This window comes from Phoca vitulina, unplaced genomic scaffold, assembly GCF_004348235.1.
Source record: "Phoca vitulina isolate PV1807 unplaced genomic scaffold, GSC_HSeal_1.0 scaffold4, whole genome shotgun sequence".
NCBI lineage: Eukaryota > Metazoa > Chordata > Mammalia > Carnivora > Phocidae > Phoca > Phoca vitulina.
The window spans coordinates 55,284,513-55,309,135 of NW_022589707.1; the positions used below are offsets into that span (position 1 = coordinate 55,284,513).

General features: G+C 36.6%; 1 protein-coding gene across 4 annotated transcripts in view; it reads left to right on the forward strand.

Annotated features, from left to right (window-relative positions):
• THSD7A (thrombospondin type 1 domain containing 7A) overlaps positions 1–24,623 on the forward strand; it is a 428,494-nt gene that overhangs the window by 339,844 nt on the left and 64,027 nt on the right. For all 4 annotated transcript variants that reach the window (XM_032402031.1, XM_032402029.1, XM_032402030.1 and 1 more), the window contains 3 exons: positions 2,964–3,079; positions 13,130–13,262; positions 14,536–14,639. In XM_032402031.1, coding sequence (XP_032257922.1) covers positions 2,964–3,079; positions 13,130–13,262; positions 14,536–14,639 — 353 coding nt within the window. The remainder of the gene's footprint in view (positions 1–2,963; positions 3,080–13,129; positions 13,263–14,535; positions 14,640–24,623) is intronic.

Genomic DNA, 24,623 nt, shown 5'->3' on the forward strand with positions numbered 1-24,623 from the left:
TTCCAAGTTACAGACTGTTTTTGCTAAACAATAGGTATACATGTGTATAAACCTATGTGTGAAAGAGCCTGATGGATTAATGTCATTAAATCATTCAATAGGAAGGGTATCCTGAAGCCCTGTGTCAAGCCACCACAATAATCCATTAAAAATTTGCTTTGCCCTTACAGCCTTTATTCAATGACCTGGATACATGTATAGATTTGTCAAATTAAATGGATTTACTTTGCCATTAAAGTTCTGAAAAATTAAGCAAATACTGTGAAACCAGAAGAAGGTGTTGTTACTGCCCTTATCCCTAAAAGCTAGGTTAAATTCAGTGAATGCTTTTCAGTGCTAGGCATTTGAAACAAAAATGCAAATAGAAACATTGTTTTAAACTCCTCTTAATAAAACAGATTACTGTTCAATGGTAAAATCAATGTTATTGATCTTATCTATCCTCCGAGTAACAAACTTCAACTCCTATCACATCTGTTTAATTTGACCTTGAATAAGATTTGGGGGGAAATCAATTCCTTGATTTAAACCACAAACACTAAATACAAACACTACAAAGGAGAAAAGAAGCATGTTGACTGAACCAATTGCTTCGCCAAAGGAAGTCTGAATTCATTTTATTGGATGTAATCTAGGCTGTATAATTTATCTTTGTGTGTTCATTTAACGGCTTTGTTGTTAGTAATTTTGTTCTCCACAGCTAGCCAAGTATCTTGCTGTGGATATTTCTAAACTAAAACAGAATTTTGGAGGTTGTCAATGATAACATTGTAAATTCCATTGATTTATAAAGGGCTAAAATTTGAAGAGCTTGCTATGAATGCTCTCCCATTATTAAAGTTGTAAAATTGCTTCATTGAAAAGAAGTGCCTCCAATAATAATAACTAATCAATAATTCCATAATTCCAAAAGAATTAACAGTATTATATGTGGGGTTTGCCATACAATGTTTCCTGGCTAAGAATACAGGTTAAATTATAATTCTAGTTTTTTATAAGTTCAGTTGTAACAATTCATAACTTCTGTGACTCACATCTAAATTTCTTTGTTGTCCTAGCAATTAGGAAAATCCAAGGTTATCCTCAACATAAACCAGGGAGGGTCGCCTGGGTGGCTGTCGTTGAGCATCTGCCTTTGGCTCGGGTCATGATCCCAGGGTCTTGGGATCAAGCCCCGCATCGGGCTTCCTGCTCAGCGGGAAGCCTGCTTCTCCCTTTCCCACTCCCCCTGCTTGTGTTCCCTCTCTTGCTGTCTCTCTCTCTGTGTCAAATTAATTAATTAATTAATTAATTAAAATCTTTAATAGGATAGTAACTATTCTTTTAAAAAAAAAACATAAACCAGGGTGATTATTTCTTTTTGAAATCTTGAGTCCAATATATTTTTCAAATCCACTTCCAAATAAACTCTAGTGATACAGAGTGAGAGAGGAAAGCATGTATCTGTATACTTGAATAGAACATAATATTTATGTATGAGATGGAACATGTAGATGAATAAGTGTAATACAAGTTATATAAGAAGTGAAGTGTCAGCAAAGTGTTACAAAGAAATTATGGAAAGGAGATTAATGATGTTGATTTTTTTTTTTTTCACTCATAGTTCAGTTGTGAAAACCTGATTAACTTACTTGTTAAAAGACAATTTATCCTGACCTACAGAAAATTTGGCTTCTCCCATTGGGAGTATTTTTAAATCCCATTTTTCACTAATTTGCCAAGTTATTCCAGCAACTAATAATACTAGTGGTTTGGTTTATTTCTTCACTGCCTCTTAGCTTCCTTGTCAGAGATTTATATGACCTCAAAAGAGAACTCCTTAGGAATCAGAACAATAAGTTACTTTTAGTTATATGAATTATGCTATTATGTTTTGTTGTCCTTAATGTACATCCTCTTCTAGTGTTAATGCTAGTGGTCAGTATTTGACCACTAGCAATAGTAGAATCAGATCTTGAAGATACAGGGAAGAATTAGGAAACTTAAAAATCACTTAAGTATACAATCAACAAGACAGTATACTTAAAACTCTTACATCAGCTTCCTATAGTTATCTTTTAAAAAGTAAAAACTCTTGTATAAAGTAAGACATTTCAGTGTTTTCTCATTATCTTTCTCTTGTGTTCCTAATAAATAATAGATGTTTGCTGTATTTTTGAAAATAATTAATTTTACTATAACTTGTCAAAAACACAGTATTTTATTTTTCTTTGAATTACTGGTTGACATTTTTTGTTTTATTTATATTCACTCTTTTTGTCCCCAAAATATTTTAATTTATAAATATACTTAAAATCCCATAATTGGGATAATTTGAAACTGGGGACAGCATGGAAGAAAAAATAAGAAGAGAGACACTAAATGAAACCATGAGTAAAGCAAAAAACTGCTTATCATAATGCTCTATATACTTTTATTATTTTGTTATTTATTAAGAAATATACAGCTATAAATATAGTTCTCTTTGAGCATGTACTGTGTATTGGATATACTCCATTATAAATTTATTTTATGCCACACATATTTTGTAAAAATAAAGTAGAATAATCTGGAAACTTATAATCAGCAATAAGCCTATTTATTTATACAAAGATGCAGAATTTGTCCTTAAACTAGTAATTTGAATTTCCACAAATTTCTTATAGAGCAAGTTAGAAAATATGTATTTATTAATGGAGAGATTTTTATAAGAGGATAAGGTATAATTATTACATTTTGTTCTAGTAGCACAATTACTATTATTAAATTTACACATCTGGCCTTGAGAAGCTTTATTGAGGTCTAGTTTGGAAGAATTAATTTAGTTGTAAAATTCTTAGCAAAAACAAACAGGCTCCTGGAAGTTAAATAATACAGGTTGGTGACTGTTTAGCAATTTTAGTAATGAAAGATTTAAAGGTACTAAATTACCTGTTTTTTTGGGTTACCAAAGAGGCAAAGTAATTTCCCTTTGCATTTTCTAGGTGTCCTGAAAGCCTTCGACCTGAAACAGTGAGACCCTGTCTGCTTCCTTGTAGGAAGGACTGTATTGTGACACCATATAGTGACTGGACATCATGCCCCTCCTCATGTAAAGAAGGTATGAGCTACAGAGTTCTGAAGGCTACTCACCTAGAAAACACTCACCAGGCAGGACCTCCAAGTTCTTCTGGCTGAGCATGTTTGTGATTCTTACATGGGGCTGGGTAATCCTGGTTTGTCGTGCATGCCATAAAATTCTAGTTTCCTTCTAGAAAATAACACAGCTTTAAAGAACCAAACAAATGAGTTTTAAGCCAAAAACTGATTTAAGACTATATGATGTAGATCAAAATGAATGGATTCTAGGCTTTATTATATTAATAAGGTTTCCTTTAACATTAATTCTAAAAGAATGTATAGTGTCCCTGTGTATTTCAAAAAGAATGTACAGCAATCTTATCAGTACTCATGGCTTCCAGCCCTCTGACTGGAAAGAAATAGATAGCCATGGGCCCAGATTCACCATAGATTCAATTATGCAGCCCCCAAGGCTGGGAATAAAGGAAAGAGAAAAATGGCTGGATTGTACCTCTTCCAATACTTAGATGCCATGAGGCATTTGCAGGATGAGGATTTGTTCCCAGTTTGGTTTGGTTTTGCTTTTATTACTTACAAAGACTCTTTAATATCATGGCAGACACTTTGATAATTCTTTACCCTCCAGGATGGGGTCCTTTCTCATTGCTGCTGAGAAAGATATCAGTATCCTCCAGGTGACTTATGCAATACCTGAGCAAATTTTCTCTCAGTGTCACAGGTGATACTGTCTCCTTTTTTTTTTTTTTTATTTTACTCTCCCAGCAAATACAGATAGTTTTTCTTAAATTTTTTTATGCTTTTATTTTATTTATGCTTCTGGACTTTTACTAAAGAGATTCAATTAAGAATCAACTTCTAGGGGGGCCGGGGTGGCCCAGTTGGTTAAGCATCTGACTCTTGATTTTGGCTCAGGTCATGATCGCAGGGTCATGAGATCAAGCCCTGTGTCCGTGTTCCACACTCAGTGCAGAGCCTGCTTGAGGTTCTCTCTCCCTCTGTCCTTTCCCCCATTTACTCTTCCTCTCTAAACAAGTGAAATCATTTTAAAAAAAGAAGAAGAAGAATCAACTTCTAGATTAACAACTATTTTAAATTGCCAAAAATTATTTAAATCCTTAAGATATTATATGAGATCATAAATTTAATAATGGAGTGTTTTTACAGTGTGATTATCATTTTATACAGTTAAAACATGAGTTCCTTTTTATGCTTTTTAAAAAATTTTAGGTACCTTTGAAACATCAAATAAAAATAAACCATTAAGTGAGCAAGGATATAAAATTTTGATTTTAAAGGTCTTTTAAGACATCTAAACAGGTTTTGGTGCAAAAAGTTTTAAGCATTAATATTTTCAAAACAATGTTAATGGCATTAAACTTAGTCATAAAGCAGTGTCACTGACAACTTTTCCATTTTCCTCTCTTATTTTCTTTAAATAACATATGATATTGTTTGGCTTGGTCATAATCAGCAACAGAATTGTACTTTATCAGTCAATATTTCTGTGGTAAATGTTAGTTATTCATCACTACAATAAAAAAGGTTACTTATTACATGGAATTCATGTACTTTCAAATTTTATTTTTAATGTTTTATACTTAAGGTTCATGTTAGTATGAGATAAGGCCATTTACTAATAATTCCAAAATATGTGCGGTTACACTTATAATCATGTAATTAATAAACTAACACAAACCATTTTTAAGTGAAATTTTTGAAGGTGGAGAAAAACCTTTGCCTTTTTCTTATATTAAATATTTCTTTGTACTGAGTAAAGTATTTTAAAATAAAACTTGAAATGCTCTAAAGTAGTTCAAGGAAATAAAGTTGAAAAACATAAAATATTCCATTAAATTGAATCTAGGATAGTCACAAAAGTGAGGAATCGGGTAAATTTTTCTCATTTCTTTAGGTCTTCATTTGAAATTAGTTTGGGATATTGGGATATATCCAGGTATTAGAAACTGGTTTAGTAGCCTATGAATTTTCTTCTGTAAGTTCTTAAAAATGCATTTATTTTATTATGTATTATATATGCCTGGAAAAGAAACAAAAGATATAATTTAATTATAAAAATTCTATAATTTAAAATCAAATAATATAATATTTATTTTGATTTCTGATTTTTACAGTACTAAGAAAGTGATTTGTTCTCTGACCGTTTATAAATTTTTTTTAAAAATTATGTGACAAACTATGATTACTTACATAAGGCCCTTTAAATAAAATTTAGCAGACAGATAAATAAATAGACTATAAATACTATGTACATGTTAATTAAATTAATACTCATATGTATATATATGCATAAAAACTTATTGGATTTCTTATTTATTGATTCCTATATATAACTGGTACATTAATGGCCCTGTAGAGAAGACACAGTCCCTGACTTCAATGAAGCTTTTGATTTCATTTAAATTATAGAATAAAATAATATGAGTTCTAAAATGCAAAACTCTTCAATATAAACCAGATAATGTTAAGACTTGATAATAAAATTTAGTGGTAAAACAGAGCTCTAAGGAAGGGAAGAGGGAAATTATTGAGGGAACAAATAGTAGGGAAAATCTTGTTGAAATGAAGGTAGAAGCAATCTTTTAAAAGAGGGAACACATAAAAGAATCCCAAGAGAGGACCAAAAGCATCAGGAAAACTCTTGGATGACCATGTGAATGTGTGTTGTTTGAGAGGAAAATGACAACTAGCCCATTGGAGCCCAGAGGGTAGGGAGAAAAATCAAGATGTGAAGTTGGAAAGAAGAATGGAGACAAGTTATAGAAGACCAAATTGGACTTATGTATAGCAGGACACAATTTTTAGTTTTGGGGCATACGTGTAAGTAGTGGGTCTTATGGTATAATGGAATGAGTGAACTTTAAATCAGCAAATCTTGTCTGAACACCTGTCTTGGCCACTTAGCAGCTAGATAACCTTATGCAAGATACTTAAGCTCGCCAAGCCTTGCTTATAACATCTATGAGTTGTTCTGTGGCACAAATGAGGAAAATATATGGTAAAGGGCTCTATGCTTTGTGAACCATGATCCAACTGACATAATTTATTGGTTAGCCTTTTAATGATTGATTGATTGATTGATTTATCTATCCATCTATCCATCCCATATTTTCTTTTTATTTAAGTTCCTGTAGGAAATAACCTTCATGCTGCATATGGTCAATGTCTAGTGAATTTTTTTTGAAGATTTTATTTTTTTTTATTTGACAGAAAAAGAGAATGCGAGAGAGGGAACACAAGCAGGGGTAGTGGAGAGGGAGAAGCAGGCTTCCTGCTGAGCAGGCAGCCTGATGCGGGGCTCGATCCCAGGACCCTGGGATCATGACCCAAGCCGAAGGCAGACGCTTAACAACTGAGCCACCCAGGTGCCCCTGTCTAGTGAATGTTTTAATTTGACTTATTAATGCAGTCTTTCTTAGAAGTTTGTGTACCAGTGTGAGAAAAGTATTTAGATCATGATGAAGAAAAAAATGTGATTATTATTTGTTATTTGTTATGTTTAGTGATAATTATTTTTAAATGCTCATTATGTCATTAAACATCATATATATTATTTTAAGCAATTATAAATTTTTTTCTTTCTACAAAGATTTCTCAAATAAATATGCCAAGCACAATTTTAAATATAAATGTTATAGCAGTAAACAAGGAAATCAATGTTCCTTGTTCTCAAGAAGCTTATAGTCTGGTGGTATGAGACTGACCAGGCATTTAGTAATGGTTCTAATCTCTCAATGAGTATGAAGGATCAAGGCACAGGTGCAGGGGGGTTGAGGAAAGAAAAGAAGATGTGACATCATTTTGGAGAATGCAAAAGCAGACAAGCTAATAACATGTAGAATTTCTAGGCAACATGGAGTGCCCACTTAGTTATGTCTTTAAAAAGGAATTGCTCAACACAGTTGTCATTGTTTCTCCAGCCATGTTCAGCTGCCTGAGTGCAGAAAAAGTGTAACCAAATAATTGGTTTTGATTAGAATTGGGGCTTTCCCAGGAAAGTACAAGGAAAAAAGAGAGGAACAGGGTATCAAAGGTGTTTTCAAAGGAGTCTTCATTGTAATAATGGAGTATGCAATCTAAGTTGGTTTGGGATGGAAGTGAGGTTATGAAGGGAATGATAGATAATGAAAAAGTAATAAGGAAAGTGGACTGGCAGTCTCAACTGAGTTTGAAGAATTTTAGTAAGATGAGAACTGAAGCCATTGAACTGGAAGGTTAGGAGGAATGACGGGAAAGTAAGATGTTTTAAGATGAGAGTGTGCAAGTACTATGATAATAACATCAAGGGATGAATGGAAAGCGCTAGTAATTGATTTGAAATGGAGGAAAAGGTCATTGAAGATGAGGAGGTACAGTAATTCAGAGCCCAGCACCTTGCATGGAATAACCATGTGGTTGCCAAAGCCAGTAGAGTGGTGGCAGGGGTAGGAAAAGAAAGGATTTCATTGAGGGACATTCTACAGTTGTTAATTAATGAAATGTTGGTAGCTGGCGGCTACAAGGTGGATAGCTGATGGAATGTTGGCGACAGAGCAGTTGGAGATTTTTAAAGATAAAAGAAGAGAAGTCTAGGACATGGCTAGAATCAGCTTCCACTGGCAAAAAATAGGAAGGAAACTTTCCAAGAAGAGATAGAAGATGAGAGACCATGTGTTCTAATGGGTGTCAAGGTGGAAAGATTAGAGGATGGAATAAAATGAGAAATTGAAAATCAGGTTACACATGTAGGGAGTGCTGTGGGTCCAGATGATGACGGAAGACATGTGGGGGGTCAGGAGGGGGTGGTGGCAGCGGTGCTAGTTTCTTGTGGTGAGTGACAGATATGTGAGATATAGAATGAGTTTAGCTGGGCTGGTCTCTTGAAGGATTTAGTAACTGCTGTGAATTAAAATGCACGGTGCCACTAGGCTACTGTTCTCTCCCCTGGAGCTCTCGGGTGGTAGTGGCCAAGGTGTGCAAGAATGCCAGCTCAGAAACCTGCTGTCCTGTGACAGGAAGCTCTCCGAGAGGCAGGGCTGTTTCGGTCGAGCACAGGTCATCTCAGCAGGAGCAGGAGACCAGCCCTGCTTGTTCTATTTGGAAGCTCTGTACTGAATCTCATATAACAAAAGGCTTTCAGAAACCCTAAACCTAGGCACTCAGACTTTAAAAGAATAACTCTAATTGTGTATTGAGGAAATAAAGCCTAGGGGGTGGGAGAGGGCATTGCTGTTGGACAACAGTGCCAAGATGCATTGTGGTCCTGGAGAAGCCTTTTCTGTTTTTGCCTGTAGACTGCCTTAACTGATAATAACAATGCAATGGTGTTATAGAAAACTAGCCTATTGTTGTAAGGGGAAAAAAAGCAATGACATGTGGTTAGGGTTTTGTTTGTTTGTTTGTTTGTTTCATTATTTGGTATGAAATGGGAATAATCCAAGCTTTAGTGAAATAACACTGATTTCAGCACACAATTAAAAATAGTAAATGGAGTTCTATGTTCAAGGATAGCTAATAGCAACAGAAATTAACTCAAGGATAGAGTGTTTTTTTTAATTCTGCAGGTAAAGTCTAAATCTTATTAGAGTTTTAGACTTATGAAAATGTGGAACCACCCTCCCTTTAAAAATCACTTTAGGGCGACTGGGTGGCTCAGACCCAGTTAAGCATCTGCCTTCAGCTCAGGTCATGATCCCAGGGTCCTGGGATCTAGTCCTGCATCGGGCTCCCTGCTCCTTGGGAGCCTGCTTCTCCCTCTGCCCCCCACCCCCCGTCTCTCATGAATAAATAAATAAAATCTTAAAAAAAAAAGGGAAGAAAATTCTTAAAAAATAAATAACTAAATAAAATAAAAATCACTTTAAAGAGGTAAAGTTACACTGTAGTATTGCAGAAGATGGATAAGAATAGCTTAGCATGCCAGGAAGAACAAAAAGAATTATTTGAAATGTTATTCAGCCCGCTCTCAAGATGTGTCTTGAAAAATCAATGCCAATAAAGATCAGTATGGAGTAGAGAGCAGTTTTAATCCCCAAATCAATGCACTTGTTAACTTTTTCCAAATTTTTATAAGTTTTTACACAGGACTTTTCTTAAAAATAGGAAACATTCATGCATATAAATTACTTGTAACTATAATCTTAAAAATATCAATACTTTTGATTAAATAATAATTTTACTGTTCAAATTCTGTTCACTCCTTTTTTCTAAACTGCATTTATTGACTTGAGAGCTAGAAAGGATATTGCAGAGAAATCTATTCTATGCCCTGAAGCAATATGGCACTAGAATTACCCCCAAGCATATGAAAACTACCTTTACATTTTGCTTCTTGCATGAAACATTTCCCTTTCAATTTCCTGGCACTCTGCTGCTCCAGCCTGCCATCCCTCCCCCGTCTAGCTTAACAAACCTTAGTTTTGCCTGCCCTTTAAGTCCTCCCATCAAGTAAATTCTCTGGTGAAATTTATCTTGAATGTCTTAATCTGTAAAATGCTATGACTACATGAGCGATTGCATACCCTCTGAGTCTGTGTGCCTCATTATCACATAATTGTTTTCTGAATATCTAATCCCTTTTTTCTATTTCTATCCTAGATAGATATTTTCAAGTATAAACACTACAGGAATGTTTCTCTATTTTCCCCATGTTTATTATTTCCAATGAACAAAACGATCCCTTATTTTTTTATTAATCCTCAGTGCACAGACTTCGTACCCATGTGCTTCCTACTATAAGGACATGGATAAAAAGAAATAGAAGATGCTAACTAACAGTCCAGTTGAGAAGTGAAATAAATGTGTGCTCATTCAGCAAATATTTATTAAATCCTTACCATGTGTGACTGGTGTTCTACGTGCTAATACACAAAGATAAATGGAACCTATGCATGTCTATCAACCACGTACAATAAATTGGGTGCAAATGCGTACAGAAAACTATGAAGGTTGTAAAATTCCAAGTTTGCCAGCTCAAGTTATTAGTGAGAAACCATCCACTTTTCTTTTTAAATATGTGCCGTAGCTCTCCCTTTGTCTGCATTCTGATCTGAGGGCTCTGTAACCTGGCTGAGCTCCACAGTGCTGTTTCTTTGAGTATACAAGTAATTTCCTAACTGAGATCTGAGAGTCAACGCACCTCCCGGTGGACAGAAACATGGATATCGTGACACTTCCTGTGTAACCCCATTAAACTGCCTCTGTCGGTGTTACATGTTTGGAATGTTCTGCTTTCATCAGCTCACAGTCTCTGTTCTGTGGGCTGCACGAGGTCAAGGTATTTGAACTTTTTTAAGAATAAGCGGATTGCCACTGTGGAATCAATTATGGAAGTGAAAAGAGTTACCGTGGTCTTATATATCAAATACAAGCTTGTGGACATTGTGATGAAAAGACACTAGAATGTTTCAGAGTTGTACCTGAGGTGAAATAGTTGCTTTCAAGTCAAAAAATGAAGTAAGATTGAAACACTACCTGCTGCTTCTCAAATCTGAACAGCACTGCCTGTGTCCCAGGTGATAGTTAGTGACGAGGAGCTTCCGTGTATAAGGGGCCACTGAGGCTGAACTCATCGTCTCCTCCAGGTTCCAGATCCCTGGGGTCTCAATCCCGTCTCTGTTGTCTGCCTGCAGGTAGAGAAGGGTTGGCGAGTTACTCACTCTGAGAATCTTGACCATCCGGGAAACAAAGACCTGCTCCTCCATGTTCTTTCCTTCTTTCCCCGTTAAACAAACAACTACCTCGTTCCTCCCCCCAATGTTAAACACGATAAGAATAAATATGTGGTTTGTATACTCTTTTAAAAAGATGAAAGACAGATCATAACATTAAAAAAAGAAGAAGAAGAGAAAGTGTAAAAGAAGGATGGAGTCAGGTAGTACATAGAGTTGGGGAAAGGGGAGAGGAAGAGAAAAATTATACGATAAAGTCAAAGTTAAGGTAAGCTCCTGCAGGGGAAGAAAATTAGCCTTGAGATTCTGGTGAACAAAGCAAAAAATAGAAGCCTGTAAGAGGAACAGGGAATCAAAGGTAAGAGTCTTAACAGATTGTCAAGGGAAACAAAATTTTCCTAGCTCTAAATTACTAGAGGAATTTATCACCTGGGCTTTAAAATAGGGGCCATTGGAACAACATAATGGATGGAGGCAGCATTAGCAATTTTATTAGAAGTCCCATTGACATTTCTTAGATCTTTCCTAGATAAATGATATTTAATATGTAGAGGTTGCAACTGGCATTCAAACTGCTATTGTTACAATTAAAAAAAAGTCTTTGACAATATTTTCAAATGCTTTAATTCTCTGCTACCCACTACCTCCAGCCCCTAATTCCCTACTTTATTACCTGTCGTATTCTAATCATTCACTGAAATAGTTAACACAATCACTAGTAGTACGGATTTCCCCCACAATGGGAATGATGCTAAAAACTTACATGTGAACCCTAGAACCTTAAATTGGGATAAGATATACAAGGTCGTCTATTCCAGTAGATCTCAAACTGGCTCTTCATTCACAGTTCCCTGGCAAGCTTTGTAAAAACCAGATTCCCAAATCCAGCCCCCAGAGATTCTGACTTAGTAGTTCTGGGTATAGGCTGAGAAATCTGTTTTTGTTTTTATTTTCAGTTTTTTTTTTTTAAGATTTTATTTATTTATTTGACAGAGACACAGTGAGAGAGGGAACACAAGCGGGGGGGGGGGTGTGGGAGAGGGAGAAGCAGGCCTCCCGTGGAGGAGGGAGCCCCATGGGGGGGAGGGGGGGCTCGATCCCAGGACGCTGGGATCATGACCTGAGCCAGAGGCAGACACTTAAGGACTGATCCATCCAGGCGCCCCTTACTTTCAGTTTTTGAAAGAAATTCTCCTACGTAGTCAGACATTTAGGAATCTTTAATCTGATTCTTTCTCCCCTCTATTATGGAAATCTTCAGTCCACATTGCTGGGAGTCACTTGCCCAGACCATGTTGAGGGATACCCCGACTTCATGAGGAAAGATGTCCCTTATTAGAAAGTTCTAATTGTCAAATCACATTTTCCTACTAACACAATAACTTAGTTTCATTTAATTTTTTATTAAGCATCCATTGTTAGGGACTGCTAACCCTTCTAAATTTCTCTGTTCTTATATCTGCATATCAAATATTTAATGATCTTGCAAAAAAACGTAAATGCATCAGGGGAACTCTATTAAAATAATTCTTTAGGGAGTTCTAATATAAGTAAAATTGTGCCATGTGGACGTTTGTCCTTAAAGGGTGTATATATTATAAATTAGAATATCTTTTATTAAAGTTGTCAAGTCTTGTACATTGTCTCTTTCAAATACTAAAATGTTTGGACATCTTTAGATGAGTAATACTGTCAAGTTGATACCTTCATTGAAGGTAAATCTTAATTATTTCCATTGGTTTTTTTAAACATAATTTGGAGTTATTTACTTACAGTAATTGGTACTCTGAATGCTTCTGTAAAAATTCTGCCTCTAAGAAACCATTTTTGTTTCACTACTTACAGCCCTGATGTTTAGAATGTGACCTGAATTGAAGATCTTAGACTGTTTAACATGAATAATAAATGACTAGAATAATTTATGAGGTATGCATTTCAAATTAAGTGAATAACAAAGAAATAAAATTTCACATTAAAACATTGAGTATAGTCTCCTAAGAAAGATTCATTAGAACTGTATGAGTCCCATGTGGTAAACAGGACCATGTGAAATGGCATAAAAATAAACTTAAGGTAGAGGAAGATAAATTAATTAGATCTGTCATATTTCTCGAGGGGAAAGAAATATACAAAAGAGCAATTACTTTGTATCTGCACATTAGCAAGCCTAGTTGACTATGGAACTCTTTTCTCTGTTTTTCACATTTTGGAATATAAATTGGTTTGGTTCTCAGTATAAGGGTCTGGAGAATTTAGAAAATGATGAGACTAGATGAGGCCTCTCGTTCAGGGCTGTCAAAGCACGTGATGCTGGAAGCAATGTAATTTCTTCACACGGGCTGGCATTTGGAGATTGTTTTATCAGAGCAAGGTACAGCAGTTAAAAAGCTGCCTCATTCCAGGGGACTCCGGAGTCAGAAAGCAGTCTCGGCACCGGGTCATCATTCAGCTGCCAGCCAACGGAGGCCGGGACTGCATGGACCCGCTCTATGAAGAGAAAGTCTGTGAGGCCCCTCAAGTGTGCCAGAGCTACAGGTAATGGGGTTAAAGGAGAAGCACTGTAAGCCATGCACTGAGCAAATACTCCAAGACCATTTTCTTTCCAACGATGAGACAAGAAAGTCAAGGATGGTCCTGCAGGCTCAGTGGAGTTTGCGCTGGCTGGGGCTGTTAGCATTTAGGGGAGCTGCCCTGTTACCGAAATTATCTCCACGGAGACAGATATTTGTGTAAATTTCCAAATTGTGTCACTAGCTCCAGGGATTGGGGGAAGTGTCTTATGGTGATATAAACTGTAAGAAATCCAGAGAAATGGTTAATAATTATGAAACACATAAGCAATTCTTTTCCTGGTAGAGGAAATAGCCTAAGTATTCCTCCCCTGACTCCAAAGAGCACCTGTTCCTCATAGATGCCGGCATTCCGGTTCACAAAATGACACCTTTATTTCAGTGATGCTAATAAGATGTCTGTGCTGTTCATTTGTGGCCACCTCAAGGAAAATGCAGGTTATTCAAGCTATAGATCATCATCCTGATAATTATTAGGGAAATTTTTCCTCATAACTGTTAAAAGAAAGCACCTAACTGAAACTTGATGTGGTACATAATCGCAATCTGATGACAGATGATATATTACGGCATTAACTGATGGAATGTGTGATCACAAAATAAGATGAATCTGATGAATCTGATGGCAGATTTGCCATCTTATTTTCTCTGTATTTAATTCTGATATGACAAACAGTATAAATGCATGTTTACTCTGAACACTGACTGACGACTATCAGCCCCAAACTTATTTATGTGGGAGATTTATTTTTGTAAAATGTATTGTAATTGCAGTTTCTCAGTTACCCCTGCAATGCTAACCAAAAGATACCATACAGAGGCTCATGACTTGAATACAGTTTCATAACTCAAATATAAAATAAACACACCTTATTTAAATGGAATGCCTCACTTCTAGTACTATCTGCTACATCTGATGGCAGTCCTAATAAAATGTGACAAGTATCAACTATACTTCAGTTTTAAAAAAGAAGGCTAAATGCCTCTATAGAGTTCATTTCTATAGAAATTGACAATGATGAACTCTTGTCTCCACAGCCATAGGAAGTACTTGTATATTTAATGCTGCTTTTTACAATGTCTTGATAGAGATCCAAATTACATTTAGATAGGACTGAGCATTGTGAAATATATTCCCACTGGTAGCGGTCAAAGTCATGTTTCCATGCCACCATCTCTCTATGGTTTGCCTGGCATTTTTGCCTCCTCCCTATGAGGCTTCTGCTCTTTCCTTGCAGGTGGAAGACTCACAAATGGCGCAGGTGCCAGTTGGTCCCTTGGAGTGTGCGACAGGACAGCGCCGGAGCGCAGGAAGGCTGCGGGCCCGGACGCCAGGCAAGAGGTGGGAGGCTCCACTCCACACTTGATTGGCTTTTCATTTCTCCATCATCACTCACTTAACCACTAGCTTTATGAGTCTGTCGCTCTGATGCCATGCACCATGCTTAGCGACCAGAGCGACAGACCTCAGTCCACTTCTACCCATTCCACCTGACACGGCGACATGGAAGCTCATCCTTTTAAATTGTGTCCTTTGTTCTTGGACACGAGCCTGTAACTCCTCTGGTTGAATTTTTCCTTCATTCATATTTAGAAGATAACCAAAAGCAAGCTCTTGAGAAGGTTAGGACTATACTGCACCCTGCAGCTTGTTTGGGATTTTTTGGTTAGTTTCTGGATCACGGCATTCCATAACAGTTTGCTTGTCACCCTAACAGTCAATGAGATCCTTACATCCTTGCCCGTATGAACTATATATGTGCATGCGTATAATGTACTGTAATTGGTTAACTTTCCAGAAATTCTCAGCAGTGACATTCCTAATGTTGCCATGGCTATGCCCAATCCTATTCATACTCAGTACTGATTTTTAAATGGCAGATTTATTTACTCAAAACCTGCCATATGTGGACTGCAATCTGTCTGCATTACTAGATAACATGGAATCTTGCAGAAATGAGTGACGGAAACATTTCCAACATTTACTGGGTAGTGTGGTTATTTATGAGATATTGTGGATAATACATCCCAAGCTTTGGGACATGTTGTTTATACTCGTAGCAAGTTCAGCCTTTAAAGAATATGATTGTTTTTACTTATATTGACTTTGAGCATGTAAGTTCCTGCTACATACTTAAAATGTAGCTGACTATGTAATTAAATACACAGCCACCTTTTTTTAATTCATAAAAATGTGTTTTGCCCCCTCATTTGTAGTCATGTATGTGGTGATGACGCAGAAGTCTGAACATACAGAATTCCAGTTTTCATTGATTTTGATCCTTGACAGTGAAAAGGTTGCTTTTTTAACTTGGGAATAACGTCTTCTGTTTTTTTTTTTTAAAGATTTTATTTATTTATTTATTTGAGAGAGAGAGAGAGAGAGAGCATGAGGGGGGCAGGGTCAGAGGGAGAAGCAGACTCCCCACCGAGCAGGGAGCCTGATGTGGGACTCGATCCCGGGACTCTAGGATCATGACCTGAGCCGAAGGCAGTCGCTTAACCAACTGAGCCACCCAGGCGCCCTAACGTCTTCTATTTTTATCATCGCCCTTTTAGAAATCCTTATTTGAAACCTAAAATTTAGTTTATAAAGAATATTAACTACCTAGCAATTTTTAGAATTTTATTTCATAAGCATAATTTTCCTTATTTATCCTTCACCATCAGCTATGGTGAAAACATAACTATCTTCTATTACTGTTAGAGAGACTTAGGTACTTAGAATTGAAAGTCATTCTCCCCATTTCAAACCATGCATCGAGAAATTGAGTGATAAAAGAGCTTCTTGTTCTACCTTGCTCATTCCTCCTGAGTCAAGCATACAGTTGCATTCAACTCGGGCCCTACATAGAGTTTATAATGAAGCAGGCTTGAATTTGGGAATCAGGAAACATGAGTTTTAGTCTAGTTCTTTCACTAACACAGGGTGAGGCTTGTTCATCCCTTCACCTTCCTGGGTTTCAGTTAATTTAAATGAAAAAAAAAGAAAAGAGGGTTGGACCAAATGGTCTTTCAGGATTTTTCCAATTTTCGTATTCTACAGTCTATGCACAGATAATACCCAGGGATCAAAGTGTGAAATGAAGTTAGGTAAAACAGATGAAAGCCGTATTTTTATAAAATAGCACGGGAGGAAACCTGAGATATGGTAAAACAGCACAAGTGTGAAAACAGTTTCAGTTCCAAATTATTCCTTAACCACTGCACAACTGTGGTTCATTCATTTCCTCCCTCAGAGGCTGAGAACATAATGATCCCCACAGTGCTTTGTACACATTAAGTCTTCCTTCAGCGTTAATTCCTTCCCCCTTCCGGTTAGATCATGGCCCCAGGGAATGTGCACAGAGGTCATGGTAGGCATAAAAGCAAAAATATTAACATGGGCCTTTTGGTTTTCAACACACAATCTGCATAGAAACTGTTCTTTTTGTGATTACTGGCAACGGTCTTATTTCCAAATCTGAAAACCTCTGTGCATTCCTCCACCTGGGTGTCTGCTTCATTGTATCTAATACTGTCACCCGCTCCCAGCTTGAAAAGGGGAGTTTCCTCTAGCTTCCTCGAAGCTACTTTCTCCTGCCTTTCTCACTGTTCCATTCTTCGTTTCCTGTTACTGGTGCCTCGTCCTCTGCCTGTACTTAAATAATGTTTTCTCATCTTGGCATATTTGTCGGACAACTTACTCTGTTTTAGCAATCTCTTCTATTCTCAGTATATCTGGGAAGAGAACGTTGCATTATAACAAATCATTTCTGCATAAATACATTCAGAAGAACCCCTTCGACTTCCATATGAAGATAGCCTTTTTCTTTGTTGCCTTGGGTGATTAAAGATGCTTTTTCTTAGAGCCTATGTTCCTACAGAAACATGAAATGAGGAGAATTAAGAGTATAGAAATATCTTTTGCTAGTGGCAAAAAGGCAGACTTTTCTTCCTTTGATGGTCATGGCTGTTTTCAGAACTCTGCCTGTCAGATTCTTGCTTTTTTCATCTTTGTTCTTATCTGATCAGAGACTAAAATGCCAACTTGTGCTGTTTTTTTTTGTTTTTTTTTTTGTTTTTTTTTTGATGATTAAAATAATTATATGGTAAGGATTAGGATCAATCAGCAAAGACTATAGAGAAGCTACCCCCATCCTCTCCCATACATCAGACTTTCTTGTTTCAGTCACTCATTCAACTGTGTTTGAATTCAGAAGACTGTGTAGAAAGAGCCATGAATGTCAGCAAAAGATGTGTATGTTCAAGCCAAGGAAATTATATCCGGTTAGGGAAATGAGATCACCAGTAACATCACCCAATGAGAGGGAGTTAAAGACTGAAATTGATCCATTGCAAAAGCAATCATTTGAGGCTAAAGCACTGAAGAAAGACCTAAAGGATGGGCTGCGACTTGACTTGTCCCATAACATTAGAATAAGTAGGAAGGAGAGAAAATAAGATCAATTATTACAAGCTCAGTATTTGGAGAAAGAAAAACAAAAACATTAAAAGCGTTCACAGAAAATTGGGTAGTTTAAAGCTCCAGAGATGTGAGCTAGAGCCTGGGGTGAATTTGTAGAAGGCTATAAATGTCAGGATCAGTATTTTTGGCCTCGTTCAATAAGTGGTAGGAGCAAGGACCTGATGAAAGCACTGTTTTATCTGTCAGCATGTACAGAGTAAACTAGGAAGATAAGACGCGTGGGTCTGGATGCCAGCTAACACAGGGTTGTAGCAATATGAGGCTGAAGTAATTGGGGCTCAGACTGGAACCACAGTAGTGAGAATGGGCAAAAATAAGTGGATTTTCAACATGCAGTAGAGGAAAATAACTTTAAGACTTAGTGGCAAACTATAGAAGCAGAGATAGAAATAAGTGACTCAAAGATGATCATATGGTCCTTTAACTCCAGTATGTTCAGCTTGAGAATAGTTGTAATATTGGTGAAACGTCTTAGGTCTGAAAGAACTAATTTTAGAAATTATATTTTTTATATTGTGCATTAGAGATAATGGCACGGGAGCCAACTGGGAATATCCAGGTATGCATTGAAATGTAGAAATGTCACTCTAGAGATAGCTTAGGACAGCAGATAGAAATTTGGGTAGCATTTCCATAAAAGGATTTGATGAAGCCATAGGATTTGATGAAGCTGCAGATCTCTACAGTATATTATAATAAGAGGAAAGGTGGTTATTGTATTTTCCCATTAATAGGTTCCTTTTTTCTCCAACCTGTCTGCATTTGTATAATCTTTAAGCATTTCTTTTTACGTAAAGAACATGGCATTAGCTTTAAATTACTATTCCCTTGCTTGGATTGGAACTGACACCATATGAACTAAAATATGAGATTGCTAACTTCACCACTGTATGATTGTGAAGATAAAAATGTTTTATCGCATGGCTTTTCTCAAACTCTTGGTCTAGACGAGCTGTCAGCAAACAGTGGCCTGTGCACCCAATCTCTCCCACAGCCTGGGTATTTTTTTGTTTGTTTTTGTTGTTGTTCTATTTTTTGCATCTAAAGATTTATTGGAACACAGGTGCACCCATTTCTTTACCTATGGCCTATGGCTGCTTCCGTGAGAATGAGGCAAAGTTGAGCAGGTTGTTTCAGAAACCGTATGACCCACAGAGCCAAAAATATTTACTGTCTAGTCCTTTACAGAAAAAGTTTGCTGAGCCCTGATCTAAACTCTGAAGCCAAGTAATCAATAATAGAGTTACAACTTCTAATAGTACTGAGTAGTCATTACTCAGTAGGATCAGAGAACCCCTGAAGTTCATCTGGTCACTTGGGAAGAATTTTTTCCATTCAATTCAACATTAAAGGAACTATTTTAGTTATAAGAGCAGTGGACTTTAAACACTGTCACAGGAGTAAAATATACACATTTAGGATGAAATTGCAGCATTCTTTTGGGGAAGGGGTGAGAAATAAAACTTTGACTCTAAAACTTTATTAGTAAAAAATTTTTTAAAAAAGAGTTAAAGGTGAAAGCAGATAATACATGGGATATGGAAGACAAGCGAGAAGACCCTCATAATTCCCCTGTCTAGAAGCTGATAAACATACCTGAGAACTGGACAGAAAGAGTTCATTTACTAAGTATGCATAGAAAGGACACAATGTGCGTGTCCCATATAGTATGCACCACTCAGCAGAACACTTCCAAGGTCACTTGTTATGATTCAGATTTTCTCAAGTGACTTGAACCTTGCACAGGAGTAGAACAATAGAACTCTAAATTCTCTTTTACCAGCTTACTTGCCAACCGTCCTGAGTCTCCTTTTTTCCAGTCACCTACACCTACTTTTAGCCAACTGTTAACAATAAAGTGGCCATTATGGACAGACTTTCATTTTTGCTATTAATAGCGTAATTGTTCCAATTGTAGGAATTATCTATGTTGATACACTGCAAAGGATTTGGGAAGCAATTACGTTGCCAGAGTCTCTTTAACAAGTGACTGTCACCGCTTACCATCCCAGCATCAACACTCACTATAACGCAAATTAGTGAGAATCAGCCTTACTCAGAAATGAGTTAGAATGACACGGATGGAAGAATATAGGAAGATTCTACTCCAATCAAGTAAATGCATTCTTGACCAAAGCTACGTCCTCTGTATTTCAGAACTATGTGAAAATGCTTTCAGAAGTATTACATCAGAACATAAGAGCTTTAAAAGAAAATTGATATGTTCTGAAACTTTGAACATGTTTATTTATGACCCAATCCCATTACATTTTAAAGGAAAAGTAAAATAATGGTGAGGGGAAATTTTGTATCAAGCATTCCCAGAATCACATAATTTTTGCCCAGTCTTCTCTAAATTGAATTGGCTACTCTGCTACAAAACAGTATGTTTTCCTTAAGTTTATCAGGTGTATCTATAAAAAAAATTAGAAATCCTCTAGAAAATAAGTGCTTAAAACTTTGTGTTGACTTGTGCATCAGTCTTCTTAGGCTGCCTTAACAAAACGCTATAGACTGGGTGACTTAAACAGAAAAATTTATATCTCACAAGTCTGGAGGCTGGAAAGTCCAAATCAAGCTGCCGGCCAATTCAGCTTCTGGTAAGATCTCTCTTTCTGACTTGCAGATGATTGTTTTCTTGCTATGTCCTCACATGGCAGAGAGAGGGAGAGAGCAAGCTCTCTGGTCTATCCTTCTAAACGTATTAACCTCATCATGAGCACCCCACCCTCATGACCTCATCTCTGCCTGATTACTTCCTGAAAGCTACATCTCCAAATGCTATCACATTGGAGGTTCGCACCTCCAGGGACACAGTTTAGTCCATAGCAATAACGAAGGGCCAGTGTCTTGAACAAAAAATCCCTATTCCACTGTACACAGCTGTAAGCTTGTGGATACTAGCTCTCTCAGAAAGCTGTGAGAACAGGTTAATGCCAGTCCCTAAAAGCCAGTTCAAACTTCCTGAATATCATTCAGGGCAATGCATTCTTTCATAAAACAAGTATTTGTTGAATACATGTCACATGTCGCCTCTTGCCTACATGGCGGTGGGCCCAGACTGTCAAGAGAAAAAGTATATAATAAATAGTTTTCACTTATTTCTTAGGGTGGGTAATATTCTATGGGTATACATGATTCAGATTTTAAGCATATTAGTAATACATTAGTAATGTGAATATACAATAACCACTAAAGAATTAAAAGATAAAAAGAGGTAACCACTGATAGGGCATAGTGACAGAGGAAATGACATTTAAATCTAGTATGACAAAAGCAAAAAGGCACAAAATAAAATCTGTACATGTAGGGAACAGGGCATTGAGCAGTTTGCCTGTAGATCCTGTGAGTGAGTTGGAGGCAAAGGGCCACGCTCAGGAGGATTGGAGTACGGAAGGGGGGCCAGGAGAGGAGGAGAAGGAGAAGGAATATTGTTGCAATAGGAAATTAGACACAGCGAAGAATTTTAGCAAGGCTTTGGATATTGAGAATGGTATGGTCCAAGAAATTTTATGCAGTGGTATAAGAAATAAAGAAAGGGGAGCTATTTTAAAGAAAGAATTGACCAGATTTGGCAACTTTAATACTGGAATCATTCTTAAATGTTATAGGGAAATTTTAGAGGGCCTTTGAAAAAGACCTCTTTCCTATGATATTGTCAATAAAAGAAATGGAAATAACATGAAATTACTTTCACATTCTATTTAATTTTTAGGTGAACAGACACTTATATTGGCTTCATACTGTTTGAGTCACTTGTATATAAACTTTTAATAGAACAGTAATTTCTACTGTCTTTTCTCTCTGATCACATGTCTACAGTTTGGATGGCATTTAGAAGGCTAACTTATGGCATATGAGTCAGTGACTATATCATTGAAACCTGGCCATAATAGCTACAGCTAGACTTACCATTAGAGTTGTATTCAAAATTAAATGCATAGCTCATAATAATGACAATTTTGGATAATTTACTTATTTTTTTCTCTCTGTCTGCCCTAAGGGGCAATGTCAGTCACTACTTCTTAAAATGTATATGTATTATTCCAGTGTTTATTACCTTATGACACATTTATACCACGAGTATGATGTAAATGTATCATAGGTTAGATGCTGAGTTTCATAAAATAACTTCAGAGTTTGCTCTTCAAACTCCCTGTTGATCTTCATACTGTCTCCTGCCAAGTGTACTTCCTGAGAATTAGATGGATCTATGGTTAATAATTGCCAGGGTCAACCCTGCCTATCCTAATCCCCCATCCCCTCTGTATCCTTGCCGGCCAAAGAATGTCCGTTATAATGTTGACCTGTCACTAAGATCTGATATCAGTCTCCTTATGTGGAAGCCAGTATGATTCAGATGTATTCTCAAATAGATTGCAAAAAAAGAAAAAAAAAACTTTTAATAATATGCTTCATATGGCAGGGACCCTCCTGGTCCCAGAAGTACTCACCCTGCATCATCTGTTGGTTAAAAAGTTTATAAAAGGAAAGTCTAGGGGGGAAAAGAAAGTTCTAATTCTCCTTCTACCAAAATTAAATCTAAATGATGTGAAATATAAGTATTTAACTATAATTTATGCAGTTATTTTTGTGTGTGTGAGCAAATATGCTTAAATCTTGTGCCTAAATTAAGTGGCTTAATCTCTATTGATGCCCTTGGCATCATTCCTTTACTTAAACTCTGGCCCACTTTGTTCTTTTTAAAAGATTGCAGTTTGGAAGCATTATCAAGGTTAGGCCCAGAATATCTGGGTTAACTTATCTCAGTCATTCACACGAATGTGTTGATTTTCAGAGATTATTATGCAATGAGAAGGAAAAGAATGAAAGTGGAGAAAGAATGAGGTAGGAAAGAGCCACACTCAACATAACTCAAAGAGCAAAGGAACTTGCTTTAAAGAAATTTTGCAGAGACATGATTTTAAAACACGTCTTGGCTGATATACATATTAGTTACCACCCAAATTTTTATACATTTACAATGCTACTTTTTAGTTGCAAAGCTATTTTTTAAAAACTTCTAGAATTATTTCTAAATTTAAATGATTCGCTCTAATTTCCTGTGAATATGAGCATCCAAGGTGATTTGGAGATTTGGGTTTTGTTTTATATCTCTGTGAGGGCCCTGTCATAAAATTATTATTAGCATGTGCTATTTTTGAAATAGCTCATAAAATAAGCTTGACACTGGGCTGTGTCTAGGATGGTTCCTCAGTGATGCAGTTAGTTAGCCCTTCTCTGGTCCCTCGTCCGAGCTTCTCCACTGGGAGCTGATTATTACTTCCTAGTAAGTCCTCATTCAAGGACTTTCACATATATTCACATATATTATTAACATCAATGAGACTGGGGAATCATTGGTAACTATTTAGGATCAATAAAAAAAAAATGCATTTCTTTCCGTTCTGCCAGAGTTATATTCACAAGTTGTAATTAGAAAGTAATTTAGCAAACTTGTCAGTGAAAATCTCTTCTACACAGAGAAAGCCCGGGATCATTACATCCACCTAGTAAACAACTGGAGCCCTCTTGCATTATTTATGGGTTGGGTCTTATTTCTAAGCACAATTAGGTCTCTTGGTAACTAGCTTTCACTCACATTAAGCTTTTTCTTTTTCATTTCTACATGATTCGTTCTCACTTTTGCCATTTTTTTCATTAACACTATAGGAAAAAATCACTCCTCTAAGCATTCAGTCCACTGAACACATACCCAGACGCTGTTGCTGAGAGGTAAACCATGTTAATATTACTCAACTTAATAAATAATGTCTCAGAGCTCCTTGAACTCTGTTTACATCTAATCCAGCAGCTTTCACTGCACTGGGGCATTGATCATCTTCTGTTTCCTGTAATGAACTTCTATGTACACATTCTAGATCTAGTCATTTATTTCACTGATTATTCAAACGAAATGACATGGTCTTGCATGCTGAAGGATGATCTGCAGACCGAGAGAACTCCTTTTTCTTTAGTGCATCCTGAATAATAAGGTAGTTTCATTCCTCTTCAAGAAAATGAAGATGAGCAACGGCATTTGGAATTCTCTTAGATTTACTTCAGGGCTGCGTTGGTAATGTTCCATTTACATAGTCATATATGCATAACACAGATATCCGTGTCCTTTTAGCTCAAACCAATGTTATCTATTTCCTTTCATTCTAGCAACCTTGATTATTCTCCTCTTTAAAACATAGCTCAAAATTCAACCTACATGAAAACATTCTAAAATTGACTTTACTTATTCAACTGATTAATTTTTTTATTTAAATTTATGGGAAGTTTCAAAGAGATCCCAAAATAGGAAGACTAATATAATGAGCCCTGGTAGTGTGGTCTTCGTTTCTTCAGCTTCAAGTCTTTAGCATGCTGCCATTCTTGGTCATCTGCCACTCCTCACTCACAAGGATTTTGCTGGAATATTTTAAAGCAACTCCCAGATAAAATGTATATCACCCATAAATACCTTATTGTTTTAAATGTAACAATAGTATTACTATAACACTAAACAAAATTAACAATAATTCTTCAATATCATCTATATTTACAACATGTCTAATTTCCCCCCATCGTCTCAAAAATGTCCACAATCAATTTGTTCAAACCAAGGTTCATAAAGGTCTCCGTGTTGCATTTGGTTAGAATATTTGTTGAGTCACTTTTAATCTAACAATTCTAGCTCCCTTTTCCAGAGCATTTATCTGTTGAAGACACTCACTCCCTTACTTATCCTTCCGTCATTCCCTCCATGTTGATGAGCTGAGCGGCCTCACCTAATTCAGATGTAACCCACAAGGCAGCCACATGGATGTCTCCCCAGACTTTGAGCCTCCTGGAATGACACTGAAATAAAAA